Below are 19,326 nucleotides of genomic sequence, written 5' to 3'. Positions count from 1 at the left end.
TCTTGATGTAACCACCATGTCTGGCACATTTCCTTTCTGATGTTGTTCATTAGCCTAACATCACATCAGAAAAACCCCAACCCAACCCAACCCAACCCAACCCAAAAAATCTATCTAAAGATAAAGTCAGAGTTCTTATTTTACATTGTATAACAGCTAAGCAATTCAGTTTTATGGAAGTGATGGTAAGTTATATACTGATGGCAGTCAAATCTGTGTAGATCTGCATTAACTTCATGGAAGTCAATACAGCTCGGAAGCTGGCCTCGTAACATTAACTTACCTTGATCTACCTGATTATGTCATCCCTTATAAATATTGTTCATTTTTGATACAATATCATATAATATGATGAGGTAAGGAGTATTTAATTCATAAGCCATTATATGGGAGTTTAAGTGAGGCCTTTACATTGTGTTATCTGCAAGCAGAGCTACAGCATCCAAGTAATTTCTAATTTACGTCAATTTTACACCAGCATAGTAACAGTAGCTTTACTGAAGCTATTTCTGATTTACATGGCTGTGACAGTACAATTAGGCCTATGGCACTTTTGTTTCAATTTTATTACATGATATTATGGTTAATATTAAGCAGGAGAAGAATGAAGTGCTTGTATCTAACAGCGTGTTGAAAGAGTTGGCTATAGCATCAATACTTTAAAAGCCAGAAAACTTAATCATGTAAAGACATCTTTAAACCCTATATAATAGCACTAACAATAATGAATCTACACAGTATTAGGGTCTGGTATACAATGTCCTAAAGGGACACAATAATTGCCTGTATCCTATGACATGACATCTCACAGCGTTGTATATCCATCCATGTTCTGCTATTGTTAAAATGGCATGCTTCTATAAAAACCTGACAATATGGCAATTGTACACACAAAGTACGCTTCCAGGACCATGGTTACTTTAATTATTTGCAAGGTACATTCTACATTGTGAATTAACAGCTATAATTCATGATTAATAAAAAAAAAGGAAAAGAAAGATGATGTGTACCTCTACTGAGGCTTGGGCCTGATGGTCTACAGCTGCTACAGTAAGCTACTGGGTACCTGACAGTTCAGAAAATTAGGAAATGATCTAACAGTAGACTGAGGAGCATCACTTAGGCTCGCTTAGTCTCCTGTCTGTGCAGAAGATTTGCTGAAGTATAGATTAAGAGATCATACACTTTCGATTGTGGCGCCGCACTGTATCATGTGTCCGTTGAGCTGCGGTAACTGTAAATACAATCCAAACCTTTGCAAATGTGGGAGAAACATTCACTTAAATCATTTGCAGCGAAACTCAAATTAATGTATTTGACTTTTTTGCTGCAGGCTAAGAGTATACACAGTAACTGCAGCTGCCGTGTATGAACTTGACTTTGTGTCTGAGTCCTTTGCTTTGCAACAGGTACCCTGATAACACTGAGGTGTTATTCATTACAATGTTATTATGAGTCATATTTTCCCATACTGAGGATTCCTGTCTGTGCTGTTAGAATCTTGGAAGATTTTTCTTCCCTCTGCCTACTCCTATTTTCAGTGCTTTGAAGTTATCGCCCGCATAGCTAAAAAAGGCTAGCTGAAACTACTTTCACAGCTTGTTAATACCATGCCTTAAATCATCTGGAAAAGCCCCTGCTGAGTCGAATGACATCAAACACTCTTTCCAAGCCATGGGCTAATGGCACTATCTATGGGGATGGAAGTAGCCATGATCTGAACAGAAGGTGCTCTGCATAGCTCTGTGACTCCTAAGAGAATGGCATATGACCAGAACCACGTGTGCAGCTTTAGGCAGTGCCAGAGAGTGTGGGAGGCATAGAAAGGTGGGACGTTGAGGAATATTAGAGCCCCTCAGGCCTCAGTGCCCCTCCATCCCTCAGCCTTCCTGCAGTGTATCAGCGCCTGAGCTGTGCCGCACAGCCTGCTCTGCATGACGGAAGGACACGGATGGGAAGTCGGCTTTCTCACACGACTCGGTAGATGAGTTGGCCACTGAAGCACTGTTACATCAAGGTTCTTGAGCAGGTGTTTAATATTAATCGTTTAAAAGTACCAAGGTTCTCAGTGAATTCAGTGGGACGACTTGTGCTTAAAAATAGTTTAGAAGTCAGTTTAAGATTAGTTTCGTTCACTTAAATCCACATAATCCACACATAATCGCTACATAAAATGTTGAGATAGGATTTTTGTAGCACCATTTATTACGTATTGTTTGGGGAATTCATTTTTATGTGATCTGAAGTTCTTTCAACCGTTTCCATCTTTCTTGCTTTCCCTCTACAATTAGGAATAATAAAGGTCCATGTAGAGGTGCCCAGAGCTTTGAAAATAGTTAGAAGATGACAAATGGCAACTTACACAGATGGAGTTTCTTTGTGCTTTCAGGTTCAGAAGCAATGCCAACCTATATTGAGACAAATGCTATTTCTAGGCTTATGTGGTGTTTCTGTGTATGGGCAATACTGGGTGTTTTTAGGAAAATGAAAGAAGCTCGACTGCAGATAAATCTGGAATGACCAGATCCAAGAGGAAGTTTCTGTCTAACCTTGGTCTGTTAAAGGCTTACTCTTTCTCCTTGTTACAGGATGTGGGTATGCGAGGGAGGGAATGATACTCTTCCTATTACATCAGTTCTTGCCTGATGGAAGACGAAATGAAGATGGAACTGTTGTTATTTAGTACAACAGACATATGCAGAAATTAAGGCAAAATCTGAGAATGGAAGCTACCCTTCTGAGTACAACACCCAAACTGCAACTCTTAAAAAAATGTAAATTGCCTTTTTACATCTAATTTTCAGCTAGCGCAGCACTTCAGTTTTCAAAAGTACTAATGCAAAACTTTAAGAATCATGGCTAACATCACTAATACACCAATAAAGGGAAAACAGGAAACAAAATGGTCGCAAATGCTGCGTAAAATTTAGTTTTCAGTGTTTTCTGTGAAATGGCAATGCCAGTTGGAACTTCTCTTGTCTGGGGTGATGCATCCCTGTATTTCAAATTCCATCTTTACAGGACACATGGTGAAAATAAGAATTTCTCTTTCTGAATGAAAAAGAACCCAATAATTCCCCCCAAAATATTAGTAAGAAAGTAATTCCTCAAAATAAAAAAGCTAAATGACAAAGATAGGAAATGAATGATGACTTGTCATCTTTTAGAAAAATACTGCCAAACCTGTGTGCTTTTGCTGATTTCAAGGTTAAAAGAAAATGTCACCTAATATGGGAACTCTACTCAGTTGCATACTGTGGGACTTAATCTATACTGAAGCTAAATATTCTATAAGTATGCAGTGAAGTGCAAAAAACAGCAATTGAAAAATGACATGATTAAATGGCACAACATGCAATCATTTGCTCTCAATTATATCAATGTATCTTCTTCATTTCAAGGAGTCAGGCAGAAATATTGTTTTTTAAATGCCTCTATTAAATTGGGCACCAATAATAAAATAGATGAGAGTCCTAATAAGCTCATTTACGTAACATACATCACACACCACAAAACTATTCTCTCCAAACGGGTTTGCTCATAGATTTGTCTCCTGGTTGTCACCAGTCTTGGCTATATTAAAAGATTTTAAAGGCACAAGGCTTGCAGACCATTCAGTGGAAAACCTTTCTACTTAACCCTTGAGAGATCTTTAATGCTAATTATGGAAAAAATATTGATATAATATCTTTGCTGTCACATTTTATTACGATGACAGTCACAACAGAATCTGGGACTGACATTTTAGAAATATAATCTAATTGCAAGTCAGAAATACAGAATGACAGTTTAAAATAGAATATGACTTCTTTCAAAACAGCAAACTGGTTCTCCTTATTTAAAAGCCCTACTGTTAATAGCATTACAACCACTAAATTGCTACGCTGATCATATCTCTCTGTAACCCACTGCTTAGCAAAGTGTTACGATATCTCTCTTACAAGTCTGAGCACAGTTCACTATATTCCTTGTGAACTGTGCATGTTTCTATACATGTTAAAAATGGCAATGAACTAATAGGAAAAAATACTTCATTTTTGCACTGGCTTCAAGAATCTACATAGGCGCTTACATTCTACATATAATCAAGTGCTTATATTCATTCATTTCATTAGCATTAAAAAATTACATGGGAATTTGTGTTTATTTGCAATCAATAATGCAAATAAATTTATTAATTAGGTAAATATATTTATTTTAAATAAAATATGCATTTTTAAATAGCATTCTAAAAGTACCCATGTTCTTTCCCATTTTTTTCTAGAAGTACAATATATGCATTAAAAACAGTAACAATCCAGAATAGATGCTTCTGGGCTCATTCCATAAAAGCTGCTATTATATCTGCACGACATTCTTTAATTTCTTTGTTCTATTCCTATGCTCATTTAAGTACTTCAAAATATTTGTTTGTAAGAATATAGTTCAATGGTCTGATATTTAGCTAATATTCCCATGTAACTAGTAATATGTAATATACTTATCTTCATAAATTAAAAACACTATTAAAATTCCAGACATATAAAACAATATGAAGATTAAGTTACTATAAAAGAAACTGTAATAGCTTACAGATTGCTTGTATCATTACTAAAGTGCTGGTATCTATTACAGTGTCTCCCTGGAATAAAGAATGCACTTTTGGCAATAATCTGTTAAAAAAGTGCCCATTATTGTTAAGACGCTCCTATCTTAGCTCTAAACTAGTGTGCGATTACAGGAAGGTAACTTTTAAAAATAAAAGAAAAACAGTGTTGTAAATGCATCTTCCCTACTGAAATACAACGTAGATTTTCCAAGCCTGATTTCTCTTGTGTTTCGTACAGGGGATTAATTAGATTCATTTTCACAATGAAATATTTTAGAGCTATTTACTACACACTGCAAAGTTTGGGTTAACTTTGTTCCAGGGGATAAGCCAAGTCATTCAGACAGAGGAGCCAGACGCGATGGCAGGAGGATCCATTTTTCTAATCTGGCACTGTTTGTGTTTATAAATGCCTTCAGTTCATGCCCTCTTTTCATTCAATTTGAGAAGTTCTCTTTCCAGAGAAACAGATCCAACAGAGAAATATTGAAAGAAGTGGCACAATTTGCTAGGGTTTCTTTTTTGCCCCCCCCAGATGCTAAAATAAAAGTAGGGAAAGCATCAGACAGGTAGGATAAGTATCAGTGCTATGTTTTGCTTTTGTAATGAATCCTGAACCACGCTACCCAAAAATTCATTTGCCTGTAGCAGACATTACAAACCTGAAATTTGTGCTAGATCACCACACTGGGCAGAGTTTCAAATGAATTTGGGTGGAAATTCAAGAGATTAAATGACTTAAGGTACAGGTGGAAATTTTACAAAATCAAGTGAGGCATAAGTTAGGCTCAACTTTACTTCCAGTTATTGGAATTCACTTAGAATTACAGCTTAAAAGAAATCAAGATGTTTCTCAACATACATCACACCTTAGATGCCAAGAAACCCCCTCCAATTGGCTAAAAACTATTAGGTATCAGAATTTCAGCCATCTTTAATGAACAGTTAAAACTGTTAAAACTTTGTATCCTGCCTCAGAGCTATATAAGAGGCTTTAAAGGAAAAACTTATTTGCATGGATGTACATCAATACCTGTAACCCTCTGGCTGAGGTTCGGATGTTAATATTGTACGTAGTACCTTTCTTAATGTAGTTCCCCCACAGATGGTAGACATGCATTTTTGCTGTCCCTGTGCAATGGGCCTGGTATATTCCGAAATGTAGTGAGAATTTACCCTATTCTGAATTACAGGAAAAAAACATCCTGCAGTGCATTGTTATTACCTTTTTATGGCAAAGCAGCAAACATAAAATAAATTAGACTAATCTTTTGGAGACTTCAGGACAGGCAGGGTGATAGGAAAGGGAAAATAAACACATCTAATGAGTAAGGGAAAAAAGATTTCCTTTGGCTTTTTTCTTGTGTCAGTGAAGCAAATTTAGCCTGGATTCAAAAATGTACAGCTTGAGCTGCTCCGGGGTAAACAGAGGAGAATATATTATGGTGCTTTCATGTGTGTCTGTATATGCACAAGGACAGCAAGCAGGCTTTTCTAGAAATGGTGTTCCTCATCTTATTTCAAAAAAGCAACGATATATCCTCAGAATGGATATATCATTAAAACATAAAAACATTATTTTCATTCTTTTGCCATATCTTAGTGATAAATATACACACAGACACACATTTTTTGGTTTCACCTCAAGACAAAACTAAAAGTCCCCAACAAGAGAAGTTACTTGCAGCAGAACCAACCAGAGCCAGGCAGCACTGCGATGAGATAGGTTCGCTCGTATCTGAAGTAGGCTAGCCTACCTCAGTATCTTGCTTGTATAAATAAGTTCTAGGCAAGTGTTTGCATAAATACGTTAAATTTTAAATTAACATTAACTTGCCTCTTGTACAAGTTAGACAGACATGGCTTTGACATGCGGAGTTTAGCCCCAGGGCTATGAGAAGGCTAGAATTTGAGGTGAGGACAGAAGCAGGTGATGTGGTCAAGATGAACTGTGAATGGCAGTCAAAAAGCTAAGGGTTGTCGAAAGCCAAAAGTCTGGATGACGTGACTGTGTATGATGGTCTTAGAGGCTCAGCGTTACTCATATTATTGCACCTTCAGCTGCCATTCTTCCATCGCCTGGACAACAGGATTGGGGTAAGAGGACTAGATAGGATGAAAGCAAAGAGGGCATGAAACAGGCTTTCTTTCCTTCACTAAAGCTTAGACAAGAGAACATAACGAGATTCCTCTTATTGTGCCCAAAACATGAAAATAAGCGTCATTGTGATAAAGGGAAAGGTGGTGCACTACAAATGACGTTACATCATCAGCCGTTGGCGAAATGCACAGAAAATCCACCAGATTAGAGGCCAGGCCTTCCGTTTTATTCTGCGGTGAGGAAATGCAGCACTTTCCTAACAGACCAGTAAGAGAATCATCCTGCAAAGGACAGGAATCCACATACATCTTTTTTTTTTTCCATTGACTTTATGCAGCAAGCATAATCTAAGCCACTCTGCTGTCTCTAGTAATATGTTGCCAGTCTGCAAATCCCATTCCTGACTGACGTCTCATACTTGTGATACATAATATATCTGATAAGGATTGCAATAACACTTCAGAATGTATACTGAAGGCCTGTTCTTTTTACATTCATATTCTTACTCATACTGAATTACACTTTACCCTGCAAATAATTCTACTAAAATCGATGGGTTTCCTGGCAGTATGAAATTATATTTAGTGTGAGTAAAGGTACTAATACATTTATAATACTATTCCCTATTGGGACTATGATCTATTAACTTACATGCAAAGATGAAACTTGGGAAACCTGTCCAGTACTGAATCCAAAATTAGGCAACGGTCTACTAGGTCAATGATCCACCAATTAAAGAAGAACCTTGTTAGTAGGATTTAATGGCTCCAGAGAACACTATTCAATCAATAATCCACTAATATTGGAGAGATTTGCACCTGAAAATGCAATGCTATGGCTCCAAAGGGGCAGTTATAGACAATCAAATAAATCGTATAATCACATGCAGTAGTACAAAGTGGACCTTAATGGAGAGAGTACAGTGAATTTTTGTTCTCTCTCTTATATTTCCAGTCCACACTGTAGTTGTTTTTCTATACGTTATCACTAACAAAGGAAATAAAGCTTAGAGGCCAACCAAAGTACCACCCCTCGCTGTAAATTAGTGCAAGACAATCTTGGCTTATTTTTAGGGGAAATATTTCTTTCTTTTTTTCTTTTGTCATCTTTTGCCGCCTTCTCATTTTCCTTTTCCAGGTTGGTAGTAACAGAAGAGAAAGATTCTGGTTTTGCAGTAAATAGATCTTCAAGGCAATAGCAGGACAATAAGCAGTCACATTTTCAGGGAGTCATTTGGGTGGGTCAAAAGAAGAAAATCAATTATATCTTCAATGATAATGACAATAATAAATGATGGAGCTGAGAATGTTCTCTCAAAAGACACCAAGTCAGATATTTTCACTTCTACACATCTGATTCTTCAAAAGGCCATGACTCAGAGGGGACATAATAGCCCAAAATCTGCAGATGTCATTGATGCGGAAGGAAGCCATTTGTCACTATGAAATTGCAAGTTTTACTTTGCAAAGGCCAGTCTGGGACAGCTTTCTCTGTAAGCCAGGGTGTCTTCTGTGTTAGTCAGCTTGAGTCAGACCTCAAGTCTTACAAGCCTAATCATGACATGAGAATTAAATGCAAACCATCCCAGTACAGTAAGAAAGACAGGGACAAGAGCCCCATTGCCTCCTTCTCATGAGCTCCAGTTAACAAGAAGGCACTGGTTCAAATAAGCACCCTATTGCACATTCAGGAGGGCTGAGAAAGAAATTTGGGCTCAACTTTTCTGGAAAAGAAATAAGCCTGTAGTTAGTGTGGGAGAACCTCACAGGTATTAGCAGTAAATCTTTCTGAGCTGGGATTGCAGTTGCCTCAACATCTTCAAGTCCCTCAAGTCTTAAAGACATTCCTGATGATTCCTTGGGTGGGATTCATCTGAGCTAATGGAAAACTTGAAGCCTGAGCTAGTCATTTAGAAGCAGGTTTTCTGAGGTACAGTACATCTTCTCCGTAGCCAGATGCCTAAAACAGGACAGATTAATTGCAGCCCAAAAGTGCTTCCCCCCTCCCCAGTTACTATAAAAGAAGCTCAGACAAGATCTCTGCACTGTAGGTATCTAAAGCTAGCCTGTTTAAACATACCTCTACCATATGACTATGCAGGGTAATCATCTTGGTATACCAGAAATAAGGGAACAGTTCATAAAATAGAGCTAGGAAGGAAGCAAAATATGAATTAATAGCCTAAAAATAGCCACTAGGCTATTCTCTCCTCCACCAAAAGATTCAGTGTATTGCTGTATCTGAGCTCTGCTGAACTCAGGGTTCCCCCTGTTACTACAGTAACCTCCATCCCACACCCCAATCTTAGTCCAGAAGCCCATTGCCACTGCTGAATTAGAACTGCATGCAGATACTTTATGATATCTGTGTGGAACCCTGCAGCACGTCAGATCTAACCATCCCTGGTGGCAAGATCTTCTGTGTCCCTTTCTTTCCCCAAGCAAAGGGAGGACTTGTGGGGCAAAACGGTTTTAGACAACCAGATAGTGTTTATGATTAATTTTGAGATTTTGAGTAATTAAAAACTAAGTAACGATGTAAAAAACCTCAGAGAACTCACAGTTCAAGCTTCACAGTCCAAATGGGATGATGGAATGAAAGCTGCTATCTCAGATGGGATATTTAGTCCTAAATGGGAACTGTAAATAGTATTAGTGTTGCCTTAAATAGGGAGAACTTACTGAAACACAAACTGAACTTTCTTTCAGTAAGTATATTAAATCAAAATTTGAGATACATTTGAGTATGTTAAGTATTTGAGTACCGTGTGTGTGTGTATATATAGTACTGAGCATTGATATTTGAGTATACTAAAATCAAATTAGAGCTATAAAACCATGTATTGTATTAGGGCCAAAATATCACATTTTTGGCAAAAAATAGGTAGAGCTGCTTTACTATAAAGATGTGGCTTCTCATTTAAGCAGTCTACAGAAGTGCTGCTTTGGGATGGTTGGTCATGTAAATTCAGTCTGAGTTTGCTTCAAACCATTGCAAGTGGCATCAGGCTACATTTGACTTTGGAATCCTACCTGTTTTTCATAAGATTTAATACTGTATGCTTTCCTGTTTGTTAAAATTTAATCCAAACAAAATTTGGGTAAACATTTCTTCATCTGTGAAAAGATTTAGGGCTCTGAAGTCACACTCTTTTTGAGAAATTTATTAAAATTATTACAACATTTTTTTATCGTCTTAGAGGTATAAAAAGGATTAAATCCTGCTTGACTTCTTTTGGACTTTCTATTGGAAACTGTTTTGCATACTTTTGTTACATGCACATTGAATTTCTGTAATTCTTTGATTGCAGCTCTGCCAGGAACATCATTCCAAAAATTGTAAAGGATCCAAAATGCAGTAGCGAAAGCGATTTCTGGCACCTGTAGGAACAGCCAGCACTTTTCTCCAATCTCTGAGTCTCCAAACCTTTACTCAAAGTTAATACTTTTCTTTGATTTCAGTTTGGCCATAATCTTATATGCTCCCAAACTCACTCATGTTTTATGTGATAGAATTATCACATAAATAATTGTTTGTAAGATGTGCAGTGCTGACTCTTATGCAAATGTTTCAGTTAAAATGAAAAGCATTATAAGAAGTATTAACTGATTAACTGATTGATTATTAATTACCAATGGAACCTATATTGTTTAATCAAAAAGTTCAGTTCCTTTAGGCATTGGAGAAATAAGAGATGGTGCTGAGAAATACCTTTTTTTAAATGACATTGCATCATCTGCTATGCTCAGTCACAAATTTAGTGGAAGATGAAAACATACACTTCTGAGTGAGTCTAGTCATTAGAAATAGTTACAAGCATCAAATAATTTACACTGTTTATAAGGCAAACAGAAATGGCTACAAATACTACTAGCTATGGAATTCAATAGACCATTGACTTTTAGAAATATTAAATGAGAAAATATTTCCAACATTTTTTGGTACGAATAAGCAGTCTGATTTCTTTAATGAATACATCGACTAAAGTCAATGAGAACCACAAGCTTTCAGTACTGCTGAAAATCAGGTCTCTCTTTTTTAAAGGCCAAAATACAGATTTAGGAGGCAGGTATGACAATATATACAGCATGTTGCTTATTGCTTCAAATAAAACCAGATCAGAAAACTACATGAAATGCAGCATTATTGTTGCCAAAGAACACCATTTAGCAGAAAACCTCTGCTAAAATCCTGTTCTGAACAGGAGAATCCTGTTCCCCCTCCAAACCAAGTTTGGAGGGGAAGGAGAACAGGATCCTTTATAAATCTTGCTACTGAAAGCAGCAGAAGGTTTCCCAGTTCTATGTGATTGAGAAGGGGTTCTGAGATGGACAGATACTCGCAAGTTTAAGCTGCTTCTTGAGTAGCTGGTCTGTGAGCCAAAGCCATAACAACTACCTTTTTGATGCTGATGGGTCATTTCTCTATACTGAACACTTAAAGTCATAAGTTTTATTGCAAGTGACAGAAATATATGACTAATTATTTAGGCTCCCTTGCTGTCTTTTGGAGGGCATTTTGCAGAGAAAACAGCATGCTTTTTGAAGTCCCAGACACATAAAAGCAAATGTGGCAGCACACTTCTACTTCAAAGCCAACAAGCACACAAATTTCTGGCTAGACCTTACTCAAATGAAATTTACTAAAACTTTCATGAAAGAATGTGAATTCTTTTTATTTTTGCTCCTCATTCTTTCCTGCTCCAAATCTCTCCTGACCCACAAAATTGCCATACATCATTAGGTTAGGAAATCAGTTGTGCCAATTATTAATCTCATGACATTAGGTCTTTCAGCTGCCAGAATTATGTGTTTACCTGAGAATCTTTTATTTCATTTAAAAAGTATGTTTCTGGTTCTGGTCCTCATCATTTCAGTGAAAAGCTAGAAAACATGAACTCAAGGGACTTGAAAGGCAGAACAGAAATATAAAGGATGAATAAATAAAATAAATGTATATTTGTAGTTATGAAGATCTCATGAATTTTAAGTCAATCTCCTGATTTTCTTAGTCCAGATTCATGGGTTTTTCATGTTGCAACAGAAGAAAACAAACCGGGAGTAAGACACCCATGCTTCCCCCTTTACAGCTGGGCAACTTGCATTCAGTCTTTCCCCCTTCTCGACAGGAGCCCGGTTTAGGCTACACTTGGAAGCTCACTTAATGCTGCTGTGGAATGGCCAGCAAGTGTCACTATAGACTGAAGCAAAGTTCGTGCCTCTCCTTCATAACTAAATATGAAAATGTTTGAGGCAGCCAGGAGCACTGAAAGCTGGTGGAATGAGTAACAAAATGGCTCTGCAGACTGGCTGCACGTTGTGTTCCACAGAGATCACTGGGCTGACCAAAGTATACCACATAGTTTCCACAAAACCAAGAAATACAGGACCATACATAAGCTGGGTAATGTCCTTAACTAATAATATTCTAGTAATTTTAATATCTAAATATGCTAATAATAACGGAAAAAAATCAGCCAAACATACTCAGCAGGATTTGAACTCTGAATATAGAGAAGAAACAGCGGTAAACGCAAGGAAGCAGTCTCTTTTCATCACATATGAAAATGGAATATACTGAGAAGTAACCTGAAGGAAGGAAGGAAGGAAGGAAGGAAGGAAGGAAGGAAGGAAGGAAGGAAGGAAGGAAGGAAGGAAGGAAGGAAGGAAGGAAGGAAGGGCTGCCTTGTGGTTAGCGCCAAAGATTAGGGTCACTGTAGCTGTGTTCTACCCTAACACAGCCACTGACTTTCTGTGAATACCTAGAAAAGTCACTTAATCTCCATGCGTTCTATTTCCCTCATTTCTAAAACGGGGATAATAATACCTACCTTAAAGGTTTAGTGTGGCTTAGTTCATTAATGTTTGTGCAGCATGTACAGCTCCTTGACTGGATAGTACTATAGAAATGCTAAGTAGTATTATTGCACAGCAATATCCCAAAAGAAAAGTAATGCAGTAGTACATTCTTTAATAAAAAGAACACTCAAATTAATATGGCATGATTTTTTATAAAAGAAAAAGTCGTCAAAATAATTTCCTGCTAATGAATTTAACAACCCCTCCTCCCACCACATTGTTCTCCTCTTGGGTCCCAACTGCATGTGAACTATACATTCAATTCATTCTCCAACTGCAAAACGAAAGGAAAACACCTGAAAAACGAAATAACTGTTTTTCCTAAGGCATAAGTGTAATTTAAAACATAACATTATGGAATGAAAATCAACAGCATTGTTGAGTTTATTTTATTAAAAATGTTTCTCTGTGTACAGTGGCTATGTGTATAATCGGGATGGTGCAGCACAATAACTTTCCATTAAGAAACAATGATTCACTTACTATGGTGAAAGCAGTAATAAGGTTAAACTCTTAAGTTAAGTGGGAAGTAAGTCAAACTAAACCCCAGCAGGTTTTCTACTAGTGGCATAGCTAATGTTTTTGAAAATGTTCTAAATGTTCCTTCTCAAATATATGTATTATACATTGCAGTATTGTTAATTATATCCATTTTCTCTTTTAAACACTTCCCCAGGAGATCAGTGAAGAATGGAAAACTTACTTATAGTGGATTTCAGATTTAATGAGACAAAGATGGTTTAATATATATGACAAAGTGATGTGCTCTCACCATATTTGATAGGTAATTATTTTTTATACTCTAATGGCTACCATTTTGAAAATAATTAATGTATTATTTATGTAATTAATAGATAATCAACCGAGTAATGAAATACTCTGGTTACATCATGGTGGGTGGTACTATCCTGTTTAACATCTCTAGAGCTCTTGGCATGACATCACGTCATATATATATTAAAAGATTTCGTCTGAGAGATTTATGCACATTTCAAATATGTAAGTAACATTGCTATGGTATTTCTGTTTGTACATATATATATATATAAAAAAAAGTCTTAGCCGTATATATATAAATGTATATTTAAAAACAGTTTTGTCTGAAATTAGATTTTTAAATCCATAGTTATGCACTTAAATAAATGCCATATTTTCCACAGAAATAAAAAGCATCCAGCATTTCCTATGGAAAACATGGATCTATTGCTGCGAAGTTCTGCAGGTCTATCAACAGTTCTTCATAATCACTAGCTTTGAAGTTTGCTGATAGAACAAACAGAATCAGCATGATTTTTTTCCCCCCATTAGCAGAAGACGACAAATCATTAAAAAAAAAAAAAGATATCATAAGAAAACTTAAAATTACATTCAAATGGACATGCTCAGGAACCTGAAAAAACCCCTTCCAACTTTATCTACATTGACACAACCTTCTCACTAATCCCCATGGTTGGAAAAGGAAGAGTTAAGGAACGACTAATTGGGAAGACAGTAATTTTTCTGCTGTTGTTTTCTTGAAAGCTTGTATAAAAAAGTGTGTTTAGAAGTGTTTGCAACATGCGCTTTGAGGTGAGTATTTAATAAATTGTCTATCACCCTAAGAGTGCTGTTGCTCTAGACACTCTGATGTACTACTAGTGGAAGAGAAAAACCTCTTTACCTCTGAAGCTCAACAATTACTTGTGATTCCTTTCTTATTCTTTGGTCAAAGATCACTTGCAGAGTAAAGTGACCTGTAATGATGATTCAGGTGAGGGTGTATTTAGAAGTGATAGCTATGAACAGAAGAAAATTGCATGGTTCTACCAGGTTTGTTTGCTAACTTAATAGTCCTCTTTCCTAAATGGTCCCACTACTTTTGGGGAATGGAACAAAACATACAACCTCCATTAAGTCAGTTGCAAAGCTGAATGCTGGCCTTCAGTTGAAGGAGCTTATCCATCTGAATATAGCATTGTGACTACAATTCTTTTCCCTCCTTTCCACAAATCTTCAGGCTTAGGCTTAAGATGTGGCCTAGATTAATGCAAATCTCACAGTGTATATGTCTTTTTCCACATACCTATTCGCCACAAACTTGAATGTTTTCTCATGTATGCTAAATTTATATCTTTGCAAATGTGACCTCAAATAGGCTATTCTTGACTCATATGTGCAGAGAAATAGGCTATTAAACTGATGGTCACACGACACATTAATTAATTTAACTGATATAAGGAGTGAAATTCAGAGTGAAGCTTTTCGTGACAAAACTTAGCTTTATAGTGAAGTAGAATGAAAGAATACTATTGCTTTCCAATTGCAGTGTGATTAGCCTTCTAAAGCTCTCTTTTGCAAAAAGTTTAAGGAATAAATATTATTGTAAAGGTTCAATAAAATCAACATGAATAAACACATAGTACATAAATGAGGCTGAAAATATGAATATATGATTACATATGTAAATGCATTGCATTATGTTATGTATAAGATAAATATTTTATCCTACCATAAAGAGGAGTTTCTCTATGAAAACTATGATTGTTTTTTTATTACCTTAAAATATTGCAGTTGTTTCTCAGCATTCATTGTTCCTTCATTTTCTTGTCTCAGACAGGAATTGAAGATGAAAAGCTCTGTATCTCTCAGCCACCCTTTCAGCTCTTTGATCCTGACCTCCAGCTGCCTTACCAGGCTGCCGCTTTCAGGCGAGAGCAGGTCACGTGGACCTAACCCACTGTGCCCTACCATTGTGTCTTGGATCTTCTCTCCTAGGGTTTTCTAATGCATCAGATAAAGAAAACATAGATTAGTCTTATGTACCAAAGCATATACAGGTTCATGTGCAACAAGAAGCATCTGTTAGATGACTAGAGATGTGGTATTTTTAATAATTACTACTAATATCAATCAATTTAGTTCTCTGTTTCCTTGTTTCAATCAATTTCATTTTTTGTATCCTTGTTTCTCACTTATGCTGTTCTGTCTGTGTCACTGACTTTGCTGGAAGCCTGATAAATCAATGTTTATTAAGAGCAACTATGGACAGAGGAGACAAAATGGTACATAACTTTTTAAAGTAGTTACTCTACAGAGTTTGTCCATGGCTTTAGATGCTTATGACCGTGAGAGTTACTGGTTTCTAGGCAGCAACAGAAAATATGACAAGCACTGAGTTCACCAAACTCTTATCCAAGGTACTCTCTAAGTTTCTGGGGAAACGCTGAAATACTGAAATTTTTTTTGAGGTATGAACTGTCAGGACACAGTTTCCAAACTTGTAGCCCTAAGGTTGTATACAGGAGTAGGTAGGTCACAAACCAGCTGGTTTGCTTTTAAAAGTGGATGAACTCATTCAGATGCCAATAAGCTAGAAATTGCAAAGCCTCAATGTTCCTGAACATCAGGCCAATTATTTAGGCAACTAAATTCGAATTTAAGTTCTCCATGTTAAGCATCCACTTTAAAAATAATGGACCAGAATAAACATTCACCTCTGATGGCTGATGAAACTAATTTACTACAGCTTTTCAAAGTAGTATTTCTAATAAAAGAACCACTGAATAACATTTTGATAGTGGACGCTGTGAGCATAATGAATATTCTGGAGAGGCCACGGACAGAAAGTTACCTTCCTTTTCAGCATTTTGAAAGGCCATCCTTTAACATCACAAGGGAGATACGCTGTTGCCTGCTTCTTCTATGCCAAGCAGTATTTTATCTGACCTATAAGAGGCTGTCAGGCTGACACTTATTATAAGCACTAGATCTGTGTTACTGATTGTAGAATATTGAATATACACTGGCAATCACATCCAATAACCTTTTAAACTGATAATTAACGACTGGTTAATTGTCGTAACATGAAGATACAGTTTTAGGTGACCCGGTATGGCTGTCTGTTGAAAATGCATGCTTTAGAAAGTTACTGGAATATAATTTATAACAATGAAGTTAGCTTCCAAAAATAAGCTTTAAAACACAAATAAAATTAGACCAGCAGACATTAATCTACTATGTGGCGTTCTGTAAATAATGTCTTTAGGAGATCATAAGTGAAAAACATGCTTTCTTGGCAACACCCTTCTATTTTCATGGTGCAAATATTGATAATTTGAAGACCCTCAGTGGAATCCAGCACTAGCTATTGTTTTTATGCTGTAACAAAAGTAGCAGCAGGAGGTGAAATCAATGCCCTTGGAGGGTAGGGTCACAAAAAAGAATTTATTGCCACTTTTTTGTTCTGGAACAGTTTGCAATCATAAATTCTTCATAAACAGAATACTTCAGAGAATGGTCCGTCTTCATAAATATACGACAGAGGACATCAATTTCATTTAATTCACAATTTGTGTCAGCACAGCAGATGCCAATGCCTGCCTTGATAGGGTTGTTTAATATGCAATTGAGACAGAGTAATATTCAGCACAGGGGACAAAATTTCACAGATTAAACTGTACGCACCACTGACATTTCATTCTAATGTATTTCCATTCCACACTGTTCACCTTAGATGAAAGTAATATTAAAAACCATATCCCTCTATTTTACCATTGTTAGAAGTTAAAATCTTTGTCTTTAATTTTTTTCATGCCAATTAAAACGTAATCATGCCAATTAAAACAGTATGCCTAGTGCCGTTAGTTTCTGCAGAGGTTTTTATTAAATTAAACAAAACTCTATCAAACTCTGCTTATTATTCATGAAATTGCATTTAGCAGGAAAACTGTAACAGTTATATGTTATTTTTCTGTAAATGCTGACATTAATGGCAAAACTTAATCCAGAGGTATATTTTGATTTTAACGTACTGAGAAGTGGAGGGCTTCATTTTTTTTTTTAAGACAGTTTTTCTAGATTTTTAGAATTATGATCAGTTACTTATCTCATAGTTTTATATGCTACCAGCTCTAATCAGTGCCACTGAATTAACCTGATTAAATACATTGAAAGTCATAAAGGTAAGGCTTACAACTGAAATTATTTTGAGAATACAAGTTGTCATGATCAGATGTAAAAGAGTAGGTTAATAAGTCCCATTTTTATCAGTAAATTTATTAATGTTCAAATAGGTTTAAAATTCTCATGGTGATGCTGCAGATTAAAATTAAAAAGTAATAAGCTCACTAGTAATAAGGCAACTTTTAACATTTTCTGACAATTTGCACATTAAGAGAATCAAGCGATTAGAAACAACTGTGCTGAACTAAAAATGCCCCACCCTCTGTAAAATCGCTATTGCATTACCAAATAAGCTAAAGTGACACAAGTCAGTATTTTAAATGCTGTTGGCAGGTTGCATGTATAGCTTACTCGTAATATATTAGAAATGTTTTTTAAACTAAGATAATAGCATGCAAAATTATGCAATGTAACTGTATTGCTAATATCACACATCTATAATTAATCATTTAAAGTAATTTATAAATTTATCTTACCCTTGATTTGAAGTGAAGGCAATTAAGGAGAGAAGTGGATGGAAAAATATATAGTTTGACCTCTCTCTCTCTCAGCTGTTTTACAACAATAGGACAATAGTGTCTCCTGCACGGTGCCATCACTGCTCTCTGGGTAACAGAATCACTATATTGCTTTTTTTGCCAGATTCTTGTATCTCACTCTTTGGCTGAGACCCAGCCCATCATAGCGTGAAATGAATTACATGAAACTTTTTTGGCTTTTGTCAAAAGTGAGCTGAATACAGCAGCATGAAACATATCCTGGCTGTATTCTTAGCTTCAGGTATTCAGATTTGTACTGAATCTGCATATTTGTTTTTGAGCCATCAGTGTGACCTGAAATATGCAGTGACAACCCCACTTTTCATCTTAAGGGTATAGTAAATAGTTAAACAGTAGATGTCTCTAACATGTACCTTCAGAATAAATTCTATTAACATTCACTCAAGCATGACAGTCAGTGTATATCAGATATACTGCATTATAGTTGACTTGGTGCATACCCGTAATACATGGCATATTTTACTTACATTTTTTATGTATTAAAGAACTAAAATTATTAAAGTCAGACAGGACACAAGCAAGGGGAAAAAAATCAACAGAAGAGGAAAATACTATGGAGTTTTTATAATAGCATGAGTAGCTTGTTTGAAATGTACGTGGTGAATTGAAAGAGAGAGATATTTGTGCCTCAAATTAGAAATCAGACAGACAGCGTACTTCAACACACAAAAATGTACACATAACCCACAAACAGTAATAAAAATGCAAATACCCCAAGCAGTTCCCATTTTTCATTAATTGAATCCACTTTTTCAAGGAGATCATTTGGTAGTAAAACACCACTTTTCTTCAGAGCTTCAACCTTACTAAGCAGTTCCATCTTTTTCGGGTGCCTGATTGACATTTCTACACTGTAGCGCTAAAATGAAAAAAATAGATAATATTAGCTACTGTAAAGAGTTTTCTCTATAAAAAATCAAGCTTTAATTCTATGTGCCCAGTTATGATCATGCTCACTATGCCATTTTTTAATTATTTTTTTTTTTAAGCACACAACCTTCTCATGACATATCATAAGAGATTTAGGTACGGAGCACGTAGCCTTCTGGGTGACGTATCTATGCAGGCAGTTAGCAATTGATTACATAAAGTAATAATCACTCACTCACAATATTCACTTGCACAGTAATATTCACTAACACTCTCTCATCTGAAGCTTGATCTGCCTTTGTCTCATTCAAGTCAGTGGTATCTTATTTTTCAAATATGTTACTTCAGCAAGTGACACTGAGGCTCTCCATTGAAAAAAAACCAGCAAGGAAATAATTTCGTAATTAT

General features: G+C 36.1%; 1 protein-coding gene across 4 annotated transcripts in view; it reads right to left on the bottom strand.

Annotated features, from left to right (window-relative positions):
* Window positions 1–19,326, bottom strand: part of AKAP6 (A-kinase anchoring protein 6) — a 293,258-nt gene that overhangs the window by 35,201 nt on the left and 238,731 nt on the right. For all 4 annotated transcript variants that reach the window (XM_076345005.1, XM_076345008.1, XM_076345007.1 and 1 more), the window contains exons 10-11: window positions 18,761–18,907; window positions 15,083–15,307 (exon numbers count right to left, since the gene is read on the bottom strand). In XM_076345005.1, coding sequence (XP_076201120.1) covers window positions 15,083–15,307; window positions 18,761–18,907 — 372 coding nt within the window. The remainder of the gene's footprint in view (window positions 1–15,082; window positions 15,308–18,760; window positions 18,908–19,326) is intronic.

Source organism: Aptenodytes patagonicus, chromosome 7, assembly GCF_965638725.1.
Source record: "Aptenodytes patagonicus chromosome 7, bAptPat1.pri.cur, whole genome shotgun sequence".
In the NCBI taxonomy this organism is placed as follows: Eukaryota; Metazoa; Chordata; class Aves; order Sphenisciformes; family Spheniscidae; genus Aptenodytes; species Aptenodytes patagonicus.
Note: the sequence above shows the minus strand (reverse complement) of the source record. Positions and strands in the feature narration are given on the sequence as shown.